The following is a 20559-nucleotide window of genomic DNA, read 5'->3' on the forward strand; positions in this document are numbered from 1 at the left end:
TTGTGAATTCTCTTAGCCATGGAACATGGTAAAGTATGACTTACATCCGAATAAAACAGACATCCACTTCAGTTTAAACTGTAAGTTGTGAGTGTAAATACACTAAAATGTGTGCATCATAAAAAAAAGTGTATAAGTGGCAATATATAAGAATAATACACAGACTTGCTGATGTGAAATGCTGAGTAAATTGATCATTTATGTCTCAGAAGAGTGGTCTCATCTACAGTGAGCAACAAAACATTTATTGCTGGTGAAGAAGTGCAGGAGGTGACCGAGAGAGGAGCGCTTCAGGCAAAATTCTACGTGTTATTTTCTAACATAATGTGGACCTGCATGTTGCAGAAACCACTGCCTATTTTGTTTGAAATTACATAAAAGGTAAGAGTGCATTTTGGCGTCCCAAACAAATTAACTTTAGAATATTATACAATAAACCCCCTCTCAGATTCTCTGATTTACATTGGAGAGGATGTTAACCAAATTTCTATTCACTGACAAATCATTCTCAAGGCAGCTTGTAAGTAATCCATATGATTCCTTTGTGTAGTTTTTCATCTGTTCCCAGAAATCATCCTACAAGTTAAGGCTAAGGGGAAATGTTTCTTCTTTAGAAAACTGTATTTCCAAGGAATGCTCTTGACTAGGCTGAAATGACACTTATCAGAAATGCAACTGGGCAGAGTACCTTTACAGCTTAAGTAAAATTTATGGAAGAAATTGATGCCCATTATAGCTACAGGTCGATGTAACGCAATGTGCAATCATTCATGATAATATCAACCATCTACTGACATTTGTCAGCTACTTTAGTTGCTGTACAGGTGTTCTCATAGTAGAAATCATAAATATGTTACAAAATGACAAATTAAATATAAACATTCCTTCCATCTACTTCCTATTCATAAAAAAAGGCACCACAGAAAACTATACTTAACTGAAATTAATGAAAACATCTAATTTACTTATTCCAATAATAAAAAAAGAAAATATGAATGCAATGTATAAATTATTTTTACACTGCCTTTACAGGGGACCAAAGCCTGTATTCATCATTGAGCTGGAACCCAGGTGGCAAACATGGAAAGGAAGTATCCCAGTTATTCAATCAAAAATTGAAGGCTTAACTATCAGCCAATAATCTTCTTTGATATATTTTTTTTTTAACTCTCAAGTAAATTAAGAATCATTTCTAGTTTTACTTGATGAGCGATTCTTGTATTTAAGTTAAAAAATTTAGCTTCAGAAAAGTCTAGTTTCAGCTATGCACATGTACGACGAAGTAAAACGGTAGTAAAGTCCTTTCCCTGATATGAAAATCGGTACATAAAACCACAAACACCAGAAACTACCTGCACCCATCAGAGGTTGGTCCCTTAAAAAAACTGAATTATCAAGAACACTGCTCTCCAAAAATATTATGAGTAAATAAATATGTCCTTTAAAAACCAATATTTCTTAAAGAAAAATACTTTTTACAATAAAATTTGGCAGAATTAGAAAGAAAATTAAAAAAAAAAAAAAATACAAATGCAATATAAAAACTACTGGAAAATACTTAGGAATTTTGTCTACTACAGAAAAAAGTAAGCAAATGATCTGTGCTTTTTTAGCACAAATTAAAAAAATAAGTCAATTGAAAGTATACTTTAACTATATTTAACAACTTTTTTGGTGCAGACTACAATAATGAAAGTGTTTTATATCATTTTATAAAGAAATTAACATTTGTAAAGTCCATGAAGCAATTTAAAGAATAAATAATCTAAGGTTCAAGATCTAAGATAATCAAGAAGTTTAAAGCACATAAAATGTCAATGATGCAATCAAAAAGCCATATTTTACAAATATGCAATCAAAAACCAAACTCATTAATAGAATTTGTTTAAAAAAAAAAAGCGTTTACGTAATATTATTGGAGTACAAACTAGTGTAAAATGATTTTAAAAAATTATTTTATGTATAAAAACATTTTAAGAAAAACAAAAATGTTATGTCTCTAGGATTACGAGAAAGAGAGATCGGGCGGTGGTGAGGGAGGGAGACAGAGAAAGTGTGAGAAACCAAATTGTGTCGCATTATCTACAAGGGTTATTTTTTTCAAGGTCTGATCAGTCGCGAAATAAAACCCAGTGCAAAAATTGGATGAACCTTTGCGCATATGTGTTGCACAATCTGTCTAGTACGGCCTTCAATCACGTCGCATCACTTTGTTTAGTTCTGAACACGCAGCTAGCACGTAGACATGTCCACAACAATAGCATCTCCCGCCAAGGGTGAAATGCGTGCGGTAATTCGATTTCTTCAGGCTGACGGGTGTAATGCAGCTGAAATTCATAGACGAATAAGTAATGACTACGGTGAAACTTCAATGAGTGACAGCAAAGTGCAACAATGGTGCAGGAACTTTAAAGCAGGACGTACAGATGTTCATGATGCAGGTGGTCGGGGACGCAAGCGAGTACTGTAACAAAGAAGCTCCTACAGTGTTTTCGTTGGGAAGTGTTTGATCACCCACCATACAGCCCAGACTTGGCTCCATCCGATTTTCACCTCTTTGCTCACACGAAACACTGGCTAAAAGGACAACATTTTGGCACAGACCAGTGTAGAAACATGGCTGAAAACACAGGCGGCTACGTTCTATGACAAGGGTATTGAAAAGTTGGTACCACGCTATGACAAATGTCTAAATCGGAGTGGCGACTATATAGAGAAATAGCGTAACTATGCAAGCACTTGTTACAAATAAAAAATTTTTTATTTTCACTGTGGTTTTAATTTTGTGACCCATCGGACCATGAGAAAAAAAATAACCCTCGTAATTCATGAAACCAGATATTTGTTTGTATATGGCAAACATGTTTATTTTGACAAGTCAAACAAACAGAAATACAAATGATATTCAACCCTACAAGCAATGCCTTCACTCTGTTCAATATAGACTTCATTATCTTAGAGAAAGCAACTCCCAACTAAAGCCTCTTAATCTGCAATTGATTTACACGTACTATAGCCATAAAGATAAGACAGATAAAATAAAGTAATAAATTAACCTCTTTCTATTTTTAAACAATGCAAATAATTGACATGACGTGAATAATTATGGGAACTGTATTTTTATTAATGAATAATAAATACTTTATGTAAATACAACCTTTAATTAAACATATTTCATGAATATTTTTGAGTGTTATGTATATATTTTCACTGTAATAACTGGTATGTATTCATTAAAGAATGAGAAAAAGATGTTATATAGTTACACGTTCATGTAAATCACATATACATTTAAAGACAGCATTGGAAGATCTGTAATAAAGATGTTCAATACTTCTTTAATGACAGTGCAACAAGAGAACATATAAATGTTGAACAATAAAATATATTAATAAATAAACAAATTCTAACTTTGAGCTATAGAAATTCAAGGAGCAATCAGATTTTTGTTATGAGAAAAACAATTCTGCAGTGGAAATTCATAGGCAAGTTTGTGACACTTACAAGCCAAATATTATAAGTGGTAATAGAGTAAGACAGTGGTGCTGTTCAACAAGAAGGTGAATTAAACATTCATGAAGAACGCTCTGGCAGGCTGTCTAAGCTAACAGATGATTTAATTGAAAAAAGAGGAAAATGGCACTCCAACATCACAATTATCTTATGTTTCCTGATGTGTACCATCTTTGATTTAAGAATTGTGTGCAAAATGGCTGAACAGTCTTGCTGCAGTCCATAAATTTTCGTGGCATTATAAAACTGTTGATGATTAACTGTTTGATCGCATTGTTACTGGTGATGAAACTTGAGACAAAGAAACAGTCAATGCGACGGTAGCATTCATCATTTATTAGATCAAAGAACTTCAAACATGGTAAAAAGCTTATGGGAAATATTTTTTGGGTCCTGCTTATCAAATTTAGTAATCCCAGAACTAGTGTAAATACAGGTACATGTAAAAAATTAATCTTAGAAGAGCTATAAAAAAAAACAAAAACAAATGAGTTGAGATCCTGACCCTGCAGGATTTTGTTTTTGAATGACAATGCCTGGCCACACATGGCAAATCAGACAGCAAGGCAGTTGGAAAATCTTCAATCATCTATCCTGAAGCCAACGGACAATGACAATGAATTGAAAAATGGTGTTAATGTATGGTTTAAGTCGCTGGCAATGAAATTTATTGAAGAGGGAGTAAAGACGTTGTGAAAAATGTGAAGGCTGTAATGTAGTAAAGTATTAAGTTTGTTCATGTTTTGTTTTTATCTCAAAACAGACCTTACTTACAAATTCCATCCTAAAATTTAATAGTTTGTATATTGCTACAATTAGTAATCTCTGACACTATTACTCAATTTATACCACAAAAAAACAATTTAGTTACAAATTAAATAAGATAAATTTACTTATTTTTTTTTGTTGGTAATTCAGCAATAAACAGTCCTTATATAAAACAACATTTCTTAAGTTGATGAATGAAAACATAGAAGCATGTGAATTTTTTCTTTACTTCTCAAACAGTGCATTAAAACATTTCACACAAAAAGAACTGCATACAACGCTGAAAGTGTGTATGTAACTTTTACTAATTTAACGATCATAATTAATTATTAATAAATGATTCAGTAAATTGCATTCCAGTAACAAATATAATTATTTATGACAAGTTTTAATAAATATTTTGTTTTTCTTTACGTTAAGTAAAATTGCTGAGATCTTAGCTTCACCATAACAAATTTTTATCAAATTTAATTAAATTCATTTCAAAATCACATTACAGTAACTGTAGAATATTTCATTCTACACCAGTATCTGAGAAGGTTAAACTCTGTAATCTTAATACTTTAATTTCATAAAAAAAGGCTCTAATGAAACAAAAATCTCAGGGAAAGTATCAAATGTGATGAGCAAAAAAATCGCTACAGAAGCAACTATAAATAATTATTTATTATACTTACCAATAAATTAGCAATTTTATAAATAATTATTTTTTATACTTACCAATGAATTGTCTGTCTGATGGATGGATATATATATTTTTTTTTTTTTTTCATACAGATTGAATAATTAAAAAAAACTAATTTTTTATTTTATATTTATAGAGATTAGCCCCTAGTGGCAATTGTATAACCCAGCAATGATAAATTTTTGTATCGTATACCTTTTTAGGATATATGTACATCATAAATTTTTTTTTTACAAGTTACTGATCATCTAAAAATTTTATCAAAAGAATAAACACCAAAAATTAAATTTTCATCTTATACTTAGCATTCTCGCATATAAATTGTAATGGAGGGGCCAACATTTTGTTAAACAATAATGTCACTTCAGTTAAGTGGTTTTCTTAAATGTTTTCACAAAAAAAAAAAAAAAAAATTTAATGCAGTTTAAACATAATTTTTAGACACTAAAACAAACCATATTGTTTCTTTATTTTATTTCGACTAATTTAAAAAAAAAAAAAAAAAAAAACATAATAAAAAAAATTAATCTTGCATAGGAAAAGTTTTTAAGATAGACTTTTTAAAATAAAGAAAAGAAATTTTTAAAAACTATTGTTCAAAGGTTCCAAAAAGAGATATAAGAATTTATAAAATCATAAAGAAAAAACTGCTGATATACCAGACATTAAAAAAAAAAAAAAAATCTATTTTATCAAACCTTGCAATTACAACTACTCGTAAGTAGCTACATTATTTCCCAATATTAGTGTTAAAAATTTTCCTTTTCAGTAAAAAACAACAATTTCAAAAAATCACAGATTTTTTATTTCAATTAGTACATTAATCCAATTAACTTATTTCATTGGTTTTTTGAAAATCATTTAACGTAAAACAAAAATTTTGAGATTTAATTCACCTAATCTATTTACTAGAAACAATAATTGTGTACGCATAAACAGGGAGGGGATACTAAAATTTCATGTAGTGACAGAAATTTGTTTATTATCTACTTTTAATAAAACAATTTTATGACAAAATTTTAACCTTCATTCCATTATATGATAATTTTTTATAAAATACAGACAACAATGCTTTAAACTATGTCACCAATCATTCCTGCGTTGCTGTCACATTATGTATAGCAATGGTGTCAAGAGTGGATTTCTAACATTATTACTGATGTTTATAACAGCAAACTCCAGAGTGATTTCAACACTACAGTTATATTCAGCTTAACGAAGAAACCACTCCACTGTTAACTTACTTTCCATATTACAAGCATGTAATAATTTGTTGTTCATAAACGGTTTCCTTTGTAATACTGAAAATTATATTTTGGATGTTATAAACTTAAGGTTAAATATACTTTAAAATAAATATAAAATAATGTGTTTTCAAAATATCTTACCATCACCAATTTTAATTATTTTTTTTAAAACAGTACACTGAAGGGAAGATTTGGATTACACATTAAATTTGTAAGGTATATGATGTGGATAGGTTAATACAAAAAAACAAAATCCATAAGCTTTTTAAAACAGAATATTTGCAAACTAAGTTTTAAAAAAAAAATCCTTGCCAAAAGTGAATAAACATCAGGGAAATGAACGTCTATTCTTACTGCATGCAAAGAAGGTAATTATTATAGATTTATAACATTAATTATAAATAATATATATTATATATATAGGCAGTAATAAAACTTTTGAATTTATATTATCAATTAATTAAATACCTCTTTAATTACCACGATGTTAAAAAATATGTTAATTTAAAATTAGCACAGTAAAACCTCTGAACAGTATATACCGCAGGAACTGGATAAAAATGTCAGTTGGTAGTGGTGGTGGGGGGGTCAATATTTTCAAGTCTGATAAACATTCTACAGGGTGTCCCATATAAAACGCAACCCATCAATCACTCATCCATGAAATTTCATGGATGAAAACCTTACTCGTTACTGAAATGGACTCGTCCAACATCTGAACATCGCGGTGACACAGTAGAACACTACCGATAGTAACAATGCAATCATAACGTTCAGTGTATCGCTAGAGACAAGATTGTGTTTTCGCTAGATGAACGTGTTTTCATTGTTGAGTCGTACTTCAGTACGAAATCAGTGGTTGCAGTGCAAGATTTGTTTCGCCATAAGTACCCAGATAAACCAGCTCCTAACAAAACATCAGTATTAAGGTTAGTCGCAAAATTTAGAGACCGGTTCTGTTAATAACAAGGAACACAAAAGATCTGCATCGGTGTTGAATACAGATACAGTCACTGAAATCAAAGACCGATTACTCGCCTCGCCAAATAAATCGATCAGACATTTGTCTGCTGAAATTAATTTGTCTAAATCAGCCGTTCATCGGGCGACCAAACGATTACAATTACAACCTTATCGCATTCAAACGGTTCATCGACTTCTTGAGCCCGACAAAGAAAACGGCTACAATATTGTCAATGGTTCTGTCGATTTCTGCGTGAGAGAATGTTATGGATTCGTTATTTTTCACAGATGAAACAAGGTTTAATTTGGATGGCTACATAAACAGCCAAAACAGTAGAATTTGGAGCGCTGAAAATCCACACGTTTATCACAAAAAACAATTACACCCGCAGAAGTTGGGCGTGTGGTGCACGATATCGCGGAAGAAAATAATCGGTCCTATTTTTTTGAGTACACCATTAATGCAGAATGATATCAGGATATTTTATTTCAGTTCATCGCACTCTTGGAAGAGGAAGACAGACACTGCTGTCTACAACATGACGGTGCGACATCACACTACGCAGGTTCAACTTCTGATTTCATTGAGGAATTCTTTGATAATCGTGTTATCGGTCGAGGCTTGTGGCCACCAAGATCTCCAGATTTGACTGCGGCGGATTTTTTTCTACGGGGTTACCTCAAAGAAAAACCCTACAGCGACAAACCACGAACACTTGAACAATTGAAAGTCAATATTGAAGAAGCTGAATTAAATATCCAGCCACAAACTTTGAAAAAAGTTGCAAGAAACGCTGTGAAAAGAATTGAAGCTTGTATTCAAGAAGATGGCGGCCACTTCCAACATTTAATCTAAATGTAAGGTAATGGATGGTAATAATAAAAATAAAATTTACATTTACACATGCCTTTATATTATTTCAATACCTACCAATATAAGGTTGGGTTGCATTTTATATGGGACACCCTGTATCATAAACTATGACATAGTTTTTTATTGTTATTATTGTTTGTTGTCATTCGTAAGTTCATATAGTATGCAGAAGAAATCATTTACTACCATCAATAAAATTTTAATGTAATTCTTAATAGAAGAAAAAAAATCAAACTAAAATTTCTGCACAATCAGATATAGATTTTTGGACCTGAAAAATCTTTTCTACAGAATCTAATTTCTTACACGATTTAAAAGTTTCCGTTATCAAAAACACATTGGGACACTACAAGATTAATACACGAATAGATTGGAAAGTACAGATCTTAATAGAATGAGACTCCACTGATGACCTCCCATTAATAATGCCAAATCAATTAGTTCTCTAATCATGTAATCATTGTCAGAAACAATTTTTAAGAATTTCAATTTATAATCAACAGTTTTCTAGAGTTTAAATTTTATGAATGAATTAAGACATTATGAAAAAAATGCTGCTTGAAGTTCAATTTTATCAAGATCATTCTGCCGTGATCCTGTCTATATAAAAAGAAGAATATATGCAGAAGCAGCTCTGACATTCCCTGATCACTATAAGGAGACGGATTGTTACTGGTGATACAACACTGAAAACTAGCTTAAAAATAAACAAATTATATACTAATCGCTAGATTCAAATCATTTAGAGAGTCCTTGATAATTGAAGAACATCAAGCAAGCTTTTTAGCGGTTGAAAAGCAACAGTAAGCTTTTATAAAGCTTCCAAAATTAATTTTGTACTATTAAACATTAACAAACTATTGTCAAGCAGTATTGTTTAGTTTTAAAATACATGCTCATTTATAGTAACATGAGCATGGGAATTATTTTGACAGCTTTGATCTACTAACACCCCAATAATTTTTAAATGATAAGGCCTTTACAGTTGGTTGACAAAATCAATGGATAATTTTCTAGGATTAGAAAAACTAATGTATTGGTTACATTTTAAAATTTGAATGACTGAAGAATCCTTTTAAACCTTTTAAAATTATTATCTATTTTAATCCTTTGACCAACATGTTCATACATTATTGTATTGATGACTCCTGCAATCAGTTTTAATTTTGAAGCATAAAACCATTACAAACAAGTTAAAAACTTATCATCTTCAGGCCGCTATCTGCACTGATCTTTTGTTAATTTTTTTTTTTTTAATATATACAATTTTTTTTATGATTAGTTCTCTTTCTTTTTATTATTGAATAATTTTTTAACATTTAATGAAATACAGAAATAATAAATGTGGTTTTTATTATAGCAGATGTTGTTTATTCAAGTGATGAAAATTTATATGTTATACACACATTCGTACTGACTTTAACGATAAATCTGAGTCATTAAAACTGTTTGTAATGGTTTTCATTTTGATAATTAAAAATTATACAGTATATTTTCAAGTTAATAATTTACTTTTTTCTTTCAAATTCATAATTAACAAGAATGCTAAAAATTTTTAAATATACTGGTCAAAAGGTTTAGACTTATTGTAGCTAAACATTCTTTATTTTATCAGAATTTATACGGGAAATAAATGCTAATGTTCAATTTGAGAATAACACAGACAATATAAGTATAACAATGGATGTTGATTCAAGCTATAATGTTCCTTTACGTATTATTGTTAAAGAAACTAACGTCATATTAATAACGTATGTATTATTATTAATTGACACATACAATTATTTTAATTTAACAAATACGAGGTCTGTTCAAGAAATACGTAAACTGTTTGAATTGCTCGGGTCCAGTCGGTTCCAGTCAAATCTGCTTGGCGTCGCCATGTTCGTACGGATCAGCTGATTACAATGCAGTTTTTTGATTGCAAATATCATTATTGGTTGCTCAGCTACGTGGTTGTTTGTGAAGTGTTTTTTTCGTTTGGCGGATTTTAGAATGAATGACTTGAACGAGCAGAGTTGCTGTGAAATTTTGTATTAAACTCGGAAAATCTGCGAGTGAAACTTTTTCTATGCTCAAGACGGCTTACGGGGATGTTGCTACGAAGCGTGTGACATGGACATTTTAAAGATCGTTGTCAGTCGATTGAAGAAGATGAGCATCCTGGACGTCCTTCCTTGACAACTGACGACTCACACATAGACAAAATCAACACTCTGGTTTGGGCAAATCAAAGTCTGACCATCAGAGAGCTTGCTGAAGAGTGTGGGATAACAGTAGGATTATGTTACGAGATTTCGATATCATTTTACGAGAGAGGTGACTGGTTTATTCATCACAACAACGCTCCAGACCATTCAGCCCTCAGAACTCATGAGTTTTTGGCCAAACATTCTTATCACTCTTCTTCCCCACCCACCCTACTCAAACATGACCTTGCTCCTTGTGACTTCTTGTTCCCCAAACTCAAAAGACCTTTGAAAGGAAGAAGATTTGAGATGATTCCCGAGATTGAAGCAAATGTGACGAAGGAACTGAAGAACATCACAAAAGAAGCGTTCCAGAACTGTTTCCAAAAGTGGAAACACCGTTGGGATAAGTGTGTGCGTCAGGGAGGAGAGTACTTGCAGGGGACCCAGACAAGTTACTTCTAAATAAAATACATTTTGTTTTATGACGTTAGTCTACGTATTTTTGAACAGACCTCGTACAAGAAACAATTTCATTTGTTGTCCAGTCACAATATTTTATATATTAAAAAGAATCTATTTTAAGGGATTTGTGATCATAAAACTGTGTATTGTTTTCAGTAATCTGTGGAAAGAGGTATTACTGTGCATTTTTATATCAAATAATTTTATTAAAGAAAAAAAAACATACGCGCACCACATTTAAACAAGACTGATAAATTACTTTGCTGATGTCATCGTTCCATGAAAAGAAAAAAAAGTGTTTTGTTATTACACTCTTAAATCTATAAATAGTATTTAAGCCTACCTATTGTTTTTTTCTTTATTCTCTTCTACAAATCTTCTAAAATTCTAATTTCTAACCGCATTTTGATTGTTTCTTTGTTTCTATTTGATTAAACACGCGCTGTCGTTTTTTCTTACAGTTTTTTTCTTATTTTTTCTTATTTATCTTGCCGCGATGGCAAAACTGTAAGACAAAATAATTTTATAATAAAAACCAGTAATGATTAAGAAAAAAAAACAGCAATAATTACAACTAGAAGTAATCTAACAACAATAATAACAATAATAATTAACACAATGAATTAAGATAAAACTACATATCATAATTTTATGAAGTAGAAACGTGATCGAATATAAACAGATTACTTACTCATAATTACGGTGTTTCCACTTCCTATCATCCATGCTGTAACAAAAAAATCACTTTTTAATAAAAAAAATTTAACCAACCAGCATTTAAAAACGAAACTAAAAATCCTTTACAAACAAGGCTGAAAAAAATTAATCACATTAACACTTGGAAGCCTGATCACAATTAACTATGTCCAGGTCTTGTGTACTAGGAGGGGAAAAAACATTACTACTTTTTCTAACATAATTAAACATATTTTGATCATATAGTACAAATGAGTTTTTAAAATATGCTATTAAGTTTACTAATAAAGAAGTTATGTAATCTTGAATATATATTTTTTTAAATTATCAAAAAAATGTTTTTATGTAAGTACACTTTGTTTTTTTTTTTTACATAAATAATGTGATGAAACAAAATACATTAGATAAATTATTTAGTGAAATAAATGACAACAGAAATAATAAAATGGTTGGCGTCAAGAAATCAGGCACAAAAAAACTAATTGAGGATTGTGTAACAGTGGTTCCCAAAATGTGCTCTATGGAGCTCCTGTGTGCACCTCCCCCAGGGGTTCCATGACTGTACCAGCAAAATAAATTACATTCTGAACGTATTATTGATGTTTACCAATATCAAGTGTATTAGTGGTAGAGAATAAATTGAATGAAATTATGATAAACTTCAAAGTTTTTAAAATATAATTTCATTGCATAGATTGTTTAGATATCGTTTTACTTTACACTCCCTGCTATTCGTACTCTTTAACCCCCTTCCTATAACACTACTCTTAAACACCATTAACTAGTAAAACTAGGCTGACCTAAAAGGTTACTCCATTGAAAATGATTCTAAAAAAATCTCCATCAGTAAGGTTAAGGTACCACTGCTGTAAAATATCACTCGCTTTAAAGAAACAAAACTTATAAGTAATAATATATTATTATATATTATTAAACTTACATAAAAAAAGATATGCAGACAGAACCATGAATGGAAGTAGTACAAGATAAATCAGATGAATGAGAAACGCTTAACATACAAGGAACTAAAATCAAACAGGTTACCAAAATGTGTGCTGTTTTGTTTGGTATTCTTAAGTAGCCATTAGACTACAGGAGAAGACCAAATCATTCACAATAATCTAAAGAAAGATTTTAAGAAGCCCAACCATCAGAATACATTGACTGAAAATTAATCTAGAATTGTATAAGATTACCTGAATTATTCTTAGGATCACATCATCCATGTATTTTACTGTATCTAAGCTATAGGGTGACCCATTTGAAATGCCCTACTTTTAGGACCCTTCTTCTTTGCTGGGAAAGAACTATAATGGGCATTCCATATCTTGATATGTTGGAGCAGTTTGCATTCCCACAAATTGAGCATAGACATTCTAACATCCTCTTCCAGAAAGATGCGGCTCCCCGCACTAGCTCCTTGATGGAAATGCTGGACGAGACGTTTCCTGGTAGGTGGATTGGAAGAGAGTGTTCAATTCCCTGGCCACCCATATCGCCTGTAGATGTCTTCTTCTGTGGTTATGTCAAAGAAAGGGTGTATACAACAAAAGTAGTAAACATCACGACAAGTAGCTGTGATAGCGTTCGGAATGCCATTTCAACTATCACATCAGAAATACTTCAATGAACACAGAAAGAAATCGCTTATCAGCTGGATATTCTTCGTGTGACTGGTGAGGCACATGTGAAAGTGATGTGATGTAATTTTTTGTTATAACCTGATAAGACAGGTTATAATTTAATTTTTGTTTCATGTCGATGTGTAATATTTTGGGAGATACAGTGAAATAAAAATAGGGTGTTAAAAATGGGACAGCTGGAATTCAAAGTTAGTAACACCTTACAAAACGTTTCCCTGCCTAAATGCAATTTAAAAAATCTTTTTAGAAGATTATTTAAACAGTATGAAACAATAACAGAATAAAATGTATAAATCCCAAATCAATGAAATACAAAATGGTATTAGATAAAGGACTGGATCCATTTTTCTGATTTGATTTTTTTAATTTCTCAATTACTAATGCAACTAATCAAAGATTAAAGCCATGGTGAGTTGAAGTCTTTTTAACATATGGATTTAGAAAGTAAAGTACCTACTAAGACAGTGCCTATCTAAGTTTCAAAGTAGATTATGAAAGACAACTTTGGTAATTATATCTTAATTTAAAAGAATTTACCAACCCTTTGAGACAGTATTCGATTCAATGTCAGTAGAACATTGATCACAAACTTGAGGAAGAAGAGCATTAAGATGAAAACAAATAAAGTGATCAAGTTGCCAATAACTCAAGAAATAATACTTTTTAAGTTGATTACAAATATTTTGAACCTAAACCAAACAGACTTTGGAAAATTTGTTATCAATCATGTTTAACAAAGTCTTCTTTTTTTTTTTAAAGTAAATATTAAAAATACTTAATTTCTTTACAAAAAGTAATTAGAATAAATCTTAAAATTAATTTAGTAAAACTTTTGTTTATGAAAAAAAAATAAAATGTTTGGAACTTAAGAACTTCGCCAATTAACTACAAATGTTATTTTAAGCTAAAATTAGAAAAGAATATCTTATTTAATGTGAAGTAGTTCAGTATTTTAAGTTTTCATAAGTTAAAAAAAAAAAAATTAAAATTGAAGTTATATATTCTGTATAATCTTTGCTGATGAGTTTAAAGTTTGCTTAAAAATGAAAAAAATAAGCGAGATTAATTTTCTACCAGACTAGTTTTCTATTAACCATGCAATTTCAATTCATTACTGAAAATAATACTCAGAAAATTAAAAAAGTAAAGAAAAACAAACTTTTTACTGGTTTTTAACCTAATCAACCTTTACGCCAGAGTAAAACATTTTCTAATTATCACTGCTCAGATTGGGTTTTTTTTGGGCAAACAGTTTTAAACTTATTGGCTGCCTCAAGAAATAACTATTTTAAAATCAATAATTCTTTCATATATATTTATAAATTTGTATATTCCTTTTGGTCAGACCATTAATAAACGCATAATAGCAGTTACAACTTTATAAGATTGTTACAGGCTTCGTTTTATAAAATGAACATAAAAAATGGTTAAAATGGTTAAGCTTATAAAAAAGCTTAAAAAAATGGTTGATAACTGGAAAAGTGTCCAAATTTAGTAAGGAAAAGGAGGAAAGATAAGTTATTAAGGCCATGTATTTTTTTTTTTTAGCCTCCATGACCACCATGGTACTCTGCTTCAGAAGATGAGATGAATGATTTTTACCGTGTGAAAATTCCATGCCTGACCGGGATTCGAACCTGGGACCTCCAGATGAAAGGCCGAGACACTACCACTCGTGCCACGGAGGCCAGCAGGTCATATGTTTACATTTTTTTTACACATTTTGCTGAAGTTCAAGTAGAGTTAAGATAAAAAAAAACCAGGGTTTTGTATTCCTTTAGTTATATTTGTCTTAAAAAAAATTTTCTTTGTGCAATTCTGTGCAAGAAGACTTTTCATTATTGTGTTTCAGTGTTTCAATGTTTCAACTTACACTATCCTAACAAACACTACACTTTTAATAACTTGCCCTGCTCAATTTTTTTCGACCTTAAATTGACATAACTCAAGGAACAATTCAACCAACCTTCATCAAATTTACACATGCACAATTTCAGATACACTAATACACACACAGCATATCTAAATTTCAATGAGATTGACCTTGTAGTTTCGGAGATTTTTGGTCATAAAATTTTATACATAGGTCTGTAAATAAGTAAATAAAAGGAAATCAAAATTTTAATGGATCGTATTTCTGTATTCCTCAGACATGAAAAAAATAAAGAAAACTTATTTTCATCCCCCCCCCCAAGACCACTTCTACCATGCGACTGAACATAATACTTTATACTTTTTTTTGAAGTCAGTAAAAAAAAAAATTCAGTAATGAAATGATATTTAAAAGTTTTACAGGAAAAGCAACTCTGGAAAAAAGTAAGACCTGTCTCAATTGTTTTCGTTATGAAGTAAGGCAATTTAAACTGCAAATTCTTCAGGAAAAGCACAAATAGTAAAACAACAATTACAATTTTGAATTAATTTCATTATTTATTTTTTCGTTTTTCCAATAATGAACATTAATATTAAATGTGGGAATATGAGATGCTTATCTTTTTCTACTACTGATACTAGATAGTTTTTCTACTACTGAAGTAAACAATTTGCGTATCTATTAAATTACTTATTGTGTATCTATAGATTTACTTCAATTTTGGTATACGTAAACATGTGTTGATAGCTATGCTAATAATTAATTTACTAGTAATCTTTGTATTATGCCAATACATTGTAAAACAACCTGTGTTATATGGTTATAAGGAGACATCCTTATTGGAACACTCCGGTTAATTTAATGAGTTTTATGGCTAAAATGGCTACTTTAATAAGCAGTTCTTACTGCAAACTACAAAAAAGAATAACACTAATTATGCTTGTACAGTAATTTTGTCTTTGTTTATTTTTAGAATTGGCAATTATTATTTCTGTCTTTTGCATTTTTTAACATATGTAAGGGATAGTTAAGAATTTTTTTTTTGACTCTTAATTCAAGCAAATAAAACAAACAGCTTTCAATGAACACCTTTTTTCTTACACAGTTATGACCATGGATGATCACACCTTTAATCAATTTTTAATGTCTTACTAGTAATGTTTAAGAAAATTATGACAGTCAAGAATATATTTGTAATGCACCAGAACTAAAACACACCAAAAATCAATTGCCACAATGCTGAAGATTAAAAGTGTTTAGGGAGAACGGAAGTAACAATCAGATTTACTTTTTATAACACTATAATACATACCACATGATCAGCTGACAAACTCAGCTAAATCAGATTAATTACAAAAATTTAATTATATATTACAGAATATTCTGTTACAAATCAAATACATTTTATTTCTCATCCTAGTAATAGATAAGTACCTGATTAATATAAAAATTCTGAATTAAAGGAATAAAAATACTTACTATGTTGGCTTTCCCATATAGATGCCAGGTGTCGGTGTGTGTGCACGCAAAGTAATTGAATAGTCAACTCTTATTTGTCTACCGTCAATTTCCATACCGGTACACTGTTCCTTGGCTGCTTTAGCATCTTCATGGTTTTCAAAGTATACAAAACAAAATCCACGGGAACGACCAGTCTAAAAACAAAATCCCATCGAACGTATTAAAATCAATGAAACATAAAATAAAAATTTAATTATACTAATCTCTTACATATGAGAATTATCTAAAACATTTTTTTTTTTTAATTCATAATTAAGGTACAGTGAAACCTTCGCAAAACAAAACCTCCTTTGTACTCTGTCGAAAAGTAAATGGTTTCTTAGAATTTCTATAAAATATATTTCTTATTACTAAAAATACAGTTCTGGGACCTTTTTTTCAAGTCTGATTTCATATACCACTAAATTTACCTCTTAATTTGGTTCCCAAGAAATACAGTTGGCTTATGAAGACACAGAAATCATGTGAAATCTTTTGCCAGCCAACCCTCGTTAAGTGTTTCTAAACATTTTCACTTGTAGAACATATCGTAAAAGTTTATTACATTTTTCGTGAGTCACCCCATAAATGAATTCTATAATAATATAATAAATGAAAGAGACTACAAATGTAAGCATAAAACTATATAAACAGAAATGAAAACACAAGAAATATTTGTTATATTATTAAAAGTGTTTGGTGACATACAAGATGTCAACAGGCCTGTTAAATGTAAGGAAAATCTTTCAGTATCTTATACTTCTATTTTGAGTTATGCATTTTATAACTAAAAGTTAATTTTAGAAAACATCAACCGATTATCTACTGGCATTTTGTGATAAGTTTTAAAAAATACCAGGTAAATTTAACTCAATTTTTCAGTTCGTGCGGTTGATTTATTTATCTACAAAAAAAATTTACCTTGGCATCAATAATCACTTGAACTTTTTCAACTGGTCCAAACTTTGAAAATATATGCATCAACTGATTCTCAGTTGTATGTATGCTCAATCCAAACACGCCAAGACACCTTCCTGGTAATGGATTTTCCTAAAATCAGAAAAAGCTTAAGTATACATATCATTACTTAAGTATACACCAAAGCTTAAACTAAACTAATATGCATGATCTTACCTAATTAAATAATTAAAATTTCTAAAAAGCACAATACAAAAACAGAAAATAAACATTTTTAAATTTTGATAACTCAACAAAATTATGATATTGTTCAACAGAATGCAAGAATATAAACTATATTAAAAGGAGCGTCTGGTTTCATCTGAACAAGTGATATTACAATCGCTAATAAAAACAGAAAATACTGTTAAAAAAAATTAAGAATACATAAATACAAATACAATTTTTATAAATGTTATGTGTAGAAAGTATCATTTGAAAACTGCTAGATGGAGTAGATTTCAACAATTATTAATTTTATGATAATTTAAGGCACTCATAAGATTTTTCATAACTGAACAGAGACAAATGAGAGCCCGACATGATCGAGGTTTTTACTTGCTATAAAATTGAAAGTTTTAAAAAGAATGATTAAAACATCAAAATATTTTTTTCATAATTTAAAGGCAGGGAATAATTAATTTAAATTTTTATTGAATGATAGTATGGATAACAGAAACCTCGACATCTGTGAGGCTTTTGTGTCATTGAAAAATTATGTCGAGTTAAAATGTACTATTTATTTAACGAAGGAGGAGCTCAATTCTTGCTAAATGAGCAATTATAATAAACAATTATTTACTAGCTCTCAACAAAACATGACACTTTAAAAAAGAAGATTTAATTTCTCAAAAGCTTCCTATTTTGAATAGAGGAATTAAGAGGTATATGGAGGACAACTAAGACGACTGGCCTTTCGGCAGCATTTTGGAAAGTTTTCAGAACATCTTTATGAAAAGAATGGTTCCAATATTGCAACATTTAAGTTTATGTTAGTTGAAGACAAATAGGAAGTTAGATGCCTTGGAGGAGGGGCTAGGATGTCAACCTTTTTCTCTTAATGTCACGTTCTTTTTATTTTTAAGATAAAATAAACTGTTCTGATAACAACACTTCAATTTATATTAAGTGATTGGTAAGGGGAGATATGAAAAGCGCTGAACCTCTTATTTAATGGTTAATTTTTTTGAAAATGTAATTTATTTTCAGGAGGAAAGATTTTAACACTGCAATTTTTCCGATTTATGTTAATTTGAAGAAGCTGGAAGGTAGAGTTTGTGAGGGAGCAAAAAAAAAACTCCTTATTTTAATTTTTTCATGTTGTGAATTACACATTGAAAAAAAATAGGTTACTTATTAAATTCAGTTTCACTAATTGAAGGGAATAAGGAACGTGAAGGCGTGAATTGAACAATTTCTATATTGCTTTTTATTTTCTGTTAATTTAGAACACATTTTGAAAAATAAAAGATTGAATAATTTGGGGGGCTAGGAGTAAAAAGGCCTGATTTTTTAGGCCTGATTTTTTCCGAAGGTTGAGAGTATTAAAGAAAAATCTGAATTTCACAATGTTCCAATTTTTTAAGGAAGACATCGAAGTAAGTATTTCCAGTTATGGAAGCATCCAGGTTATGAATATCTAAAATCTTGTTAAACTCTATGGATATGGTTTCTAGGATCCATATCCAGATGCTTCTGTGTCCTGTAGAATCAGATTCTCGAAGTTTGGTAGAACAAACTCCCTGTCATACGATGAACAATACTTAAAAATAGTTTTGTTTTATATCCTTCTTGAATAATTGGAAGAAAATGCTTTATTTTTACCAGAATGACATCAGATTCATGTACTGTTAAGGTATAATCTTTCTCTAAATATATAAAACAAAAATCATCAAACGTTGATAAAATCAGTGTAGTGGAATCTTTAAAAATAACTTAACATACACAAACACATGTCATGATTGAAACATTAGTCAGACTGTTGAAAAATGCTTTCAAATTACTGCAGTTCTTAAATCAGTTTTTATTGATTAAACTCTTTGAATAAACTATATTATATTTAAAAAAATCTAAAATCATTGTAGTCGAACTGAATATGAAGTGAATTAAAATTACTTATTTTTGTATATTTTAAGAATGCTATAATTTTCCACACACATAGATTCTATCTATTATTTTTTTAATGAAAAAGAAGAAATCCTTGAACCACTACTGTAATAATTAGACATATAAAATAATCAAATCGCTATTGTATGTAAATTATCATGTCTTTAAAGTAAAATATGCAAAAAAATGTTGTATACTGTTCAGGACGATATGTTTTGGGCCAACAATACTCACATCACAATGACTTTTTATGATGTATACGACGTAATTTAATCGATTTGAACCTACCTTCAATTCAATTGTTTTGTTTCCCTTTGTCCCTTGAATTTCCTATAAATCATAAAAATATAAAAATATTTTTAATTATTCAAACATTTCTTTGTTAATTTGATATAAAATTTCTAGAGATTCTCAAACAGCCTGCACGCAGTATTTAACAGTAAAAATTTCAGCACAGGTTTTTAAGGAATTATGATAATAGTATAGTGTCCTGGTTGCTGTAAGAAATTTGAAAATTGTGTTCTTTAAAATTTGCTTAATCATTAATAGTTCTGAAAATATTCGTTTTAGCAAATTATATTTTATTAGATAAAGCCTTTTATTGTTAACAAAACGGCTCCACTTTTGTTGAAATCTGTTGATAAAGAAAAGAGATATGGCTTAAATTAAAGTGGAATATAAAAATTATAATGTTTAAAAATGTTGCGCCAGTTCTGCTGTTGCTAATAATAGATTCTATTAGTAAAAGGACTTAGTAAAAGATTTTATTTTAATTGCTGCATTTTTTAATTTTGAAACTTTTTTATTTTGCAGATGTTGTTAGGTTTCATATTCACCAAATTTATTAAAATATGTCTATCTGATACAAATTTTTATTGAAAAACCACAAATGGTAGAAAGAGGGAGGAAGCGAGATATTAGAGGGAGGAAGGTTTGTCCATACAAACCTTTTAGTTTATTTTTATGATTAAACTAAAAATGAATCTGTTCCTTGTTTGGCGAACAACCCCAGGACACCTGTATATGGTAGTAAAATAAAAAACTTTTACATGTTTGGTTCTAGATTTTATCTGCTTTAAA

At 29.9% G+C, this 20559-nt stretch overlaps 1 protein-coding gene across 3 annotated transcripts in view; it reads right to left on the reverse strand.

The window, feature by feature from the left end:
* The window catches only part of LOC142333759 (uncharacterized), a 59508-nt gene that overhangs the window by 12755 nt on the left and 26194 nt on the right, over positions 1-20559 (reverse strand). For 2 of the 3 annotated variants that reach the window (XM_075381247.1, XM_075381246.1), the window contains exons 4-6: positions 17338-17466; positions 16396-16571; positions 11396-11431 (exon numbers count right to left, since the gene is read on the reverse strand). In XM_075381247.1, the coding sequence (XP_075237362.1) occupies positions 11396-11431; positions 16396-16571; positions 17338-17466 (341 nt within the window). Of the gene's footprint in view, positions 1-11047; positions 11210-11395; positions 11432-16395; positions 16572-17337; positions 17467-20559 lie in introns of all 3 variants that reach the window. The other variant, XR_012758678.1, reaches the window with a different exon arrangement.

Source organism: Lycorma delicatula, chromosome 13 (assembly GCF_047948215.1).
Source record: "Lycorma delicatula isolate Av1 chromosome 13, ASM4794821v1, whole genome shotgun sequence".
Lineage (NCBI taxonomy): Eukaryota > Metazoa > Arthropoda > Insecta > Hemiptera > Fulgoridae > Lycorma > Lycorma delicatula.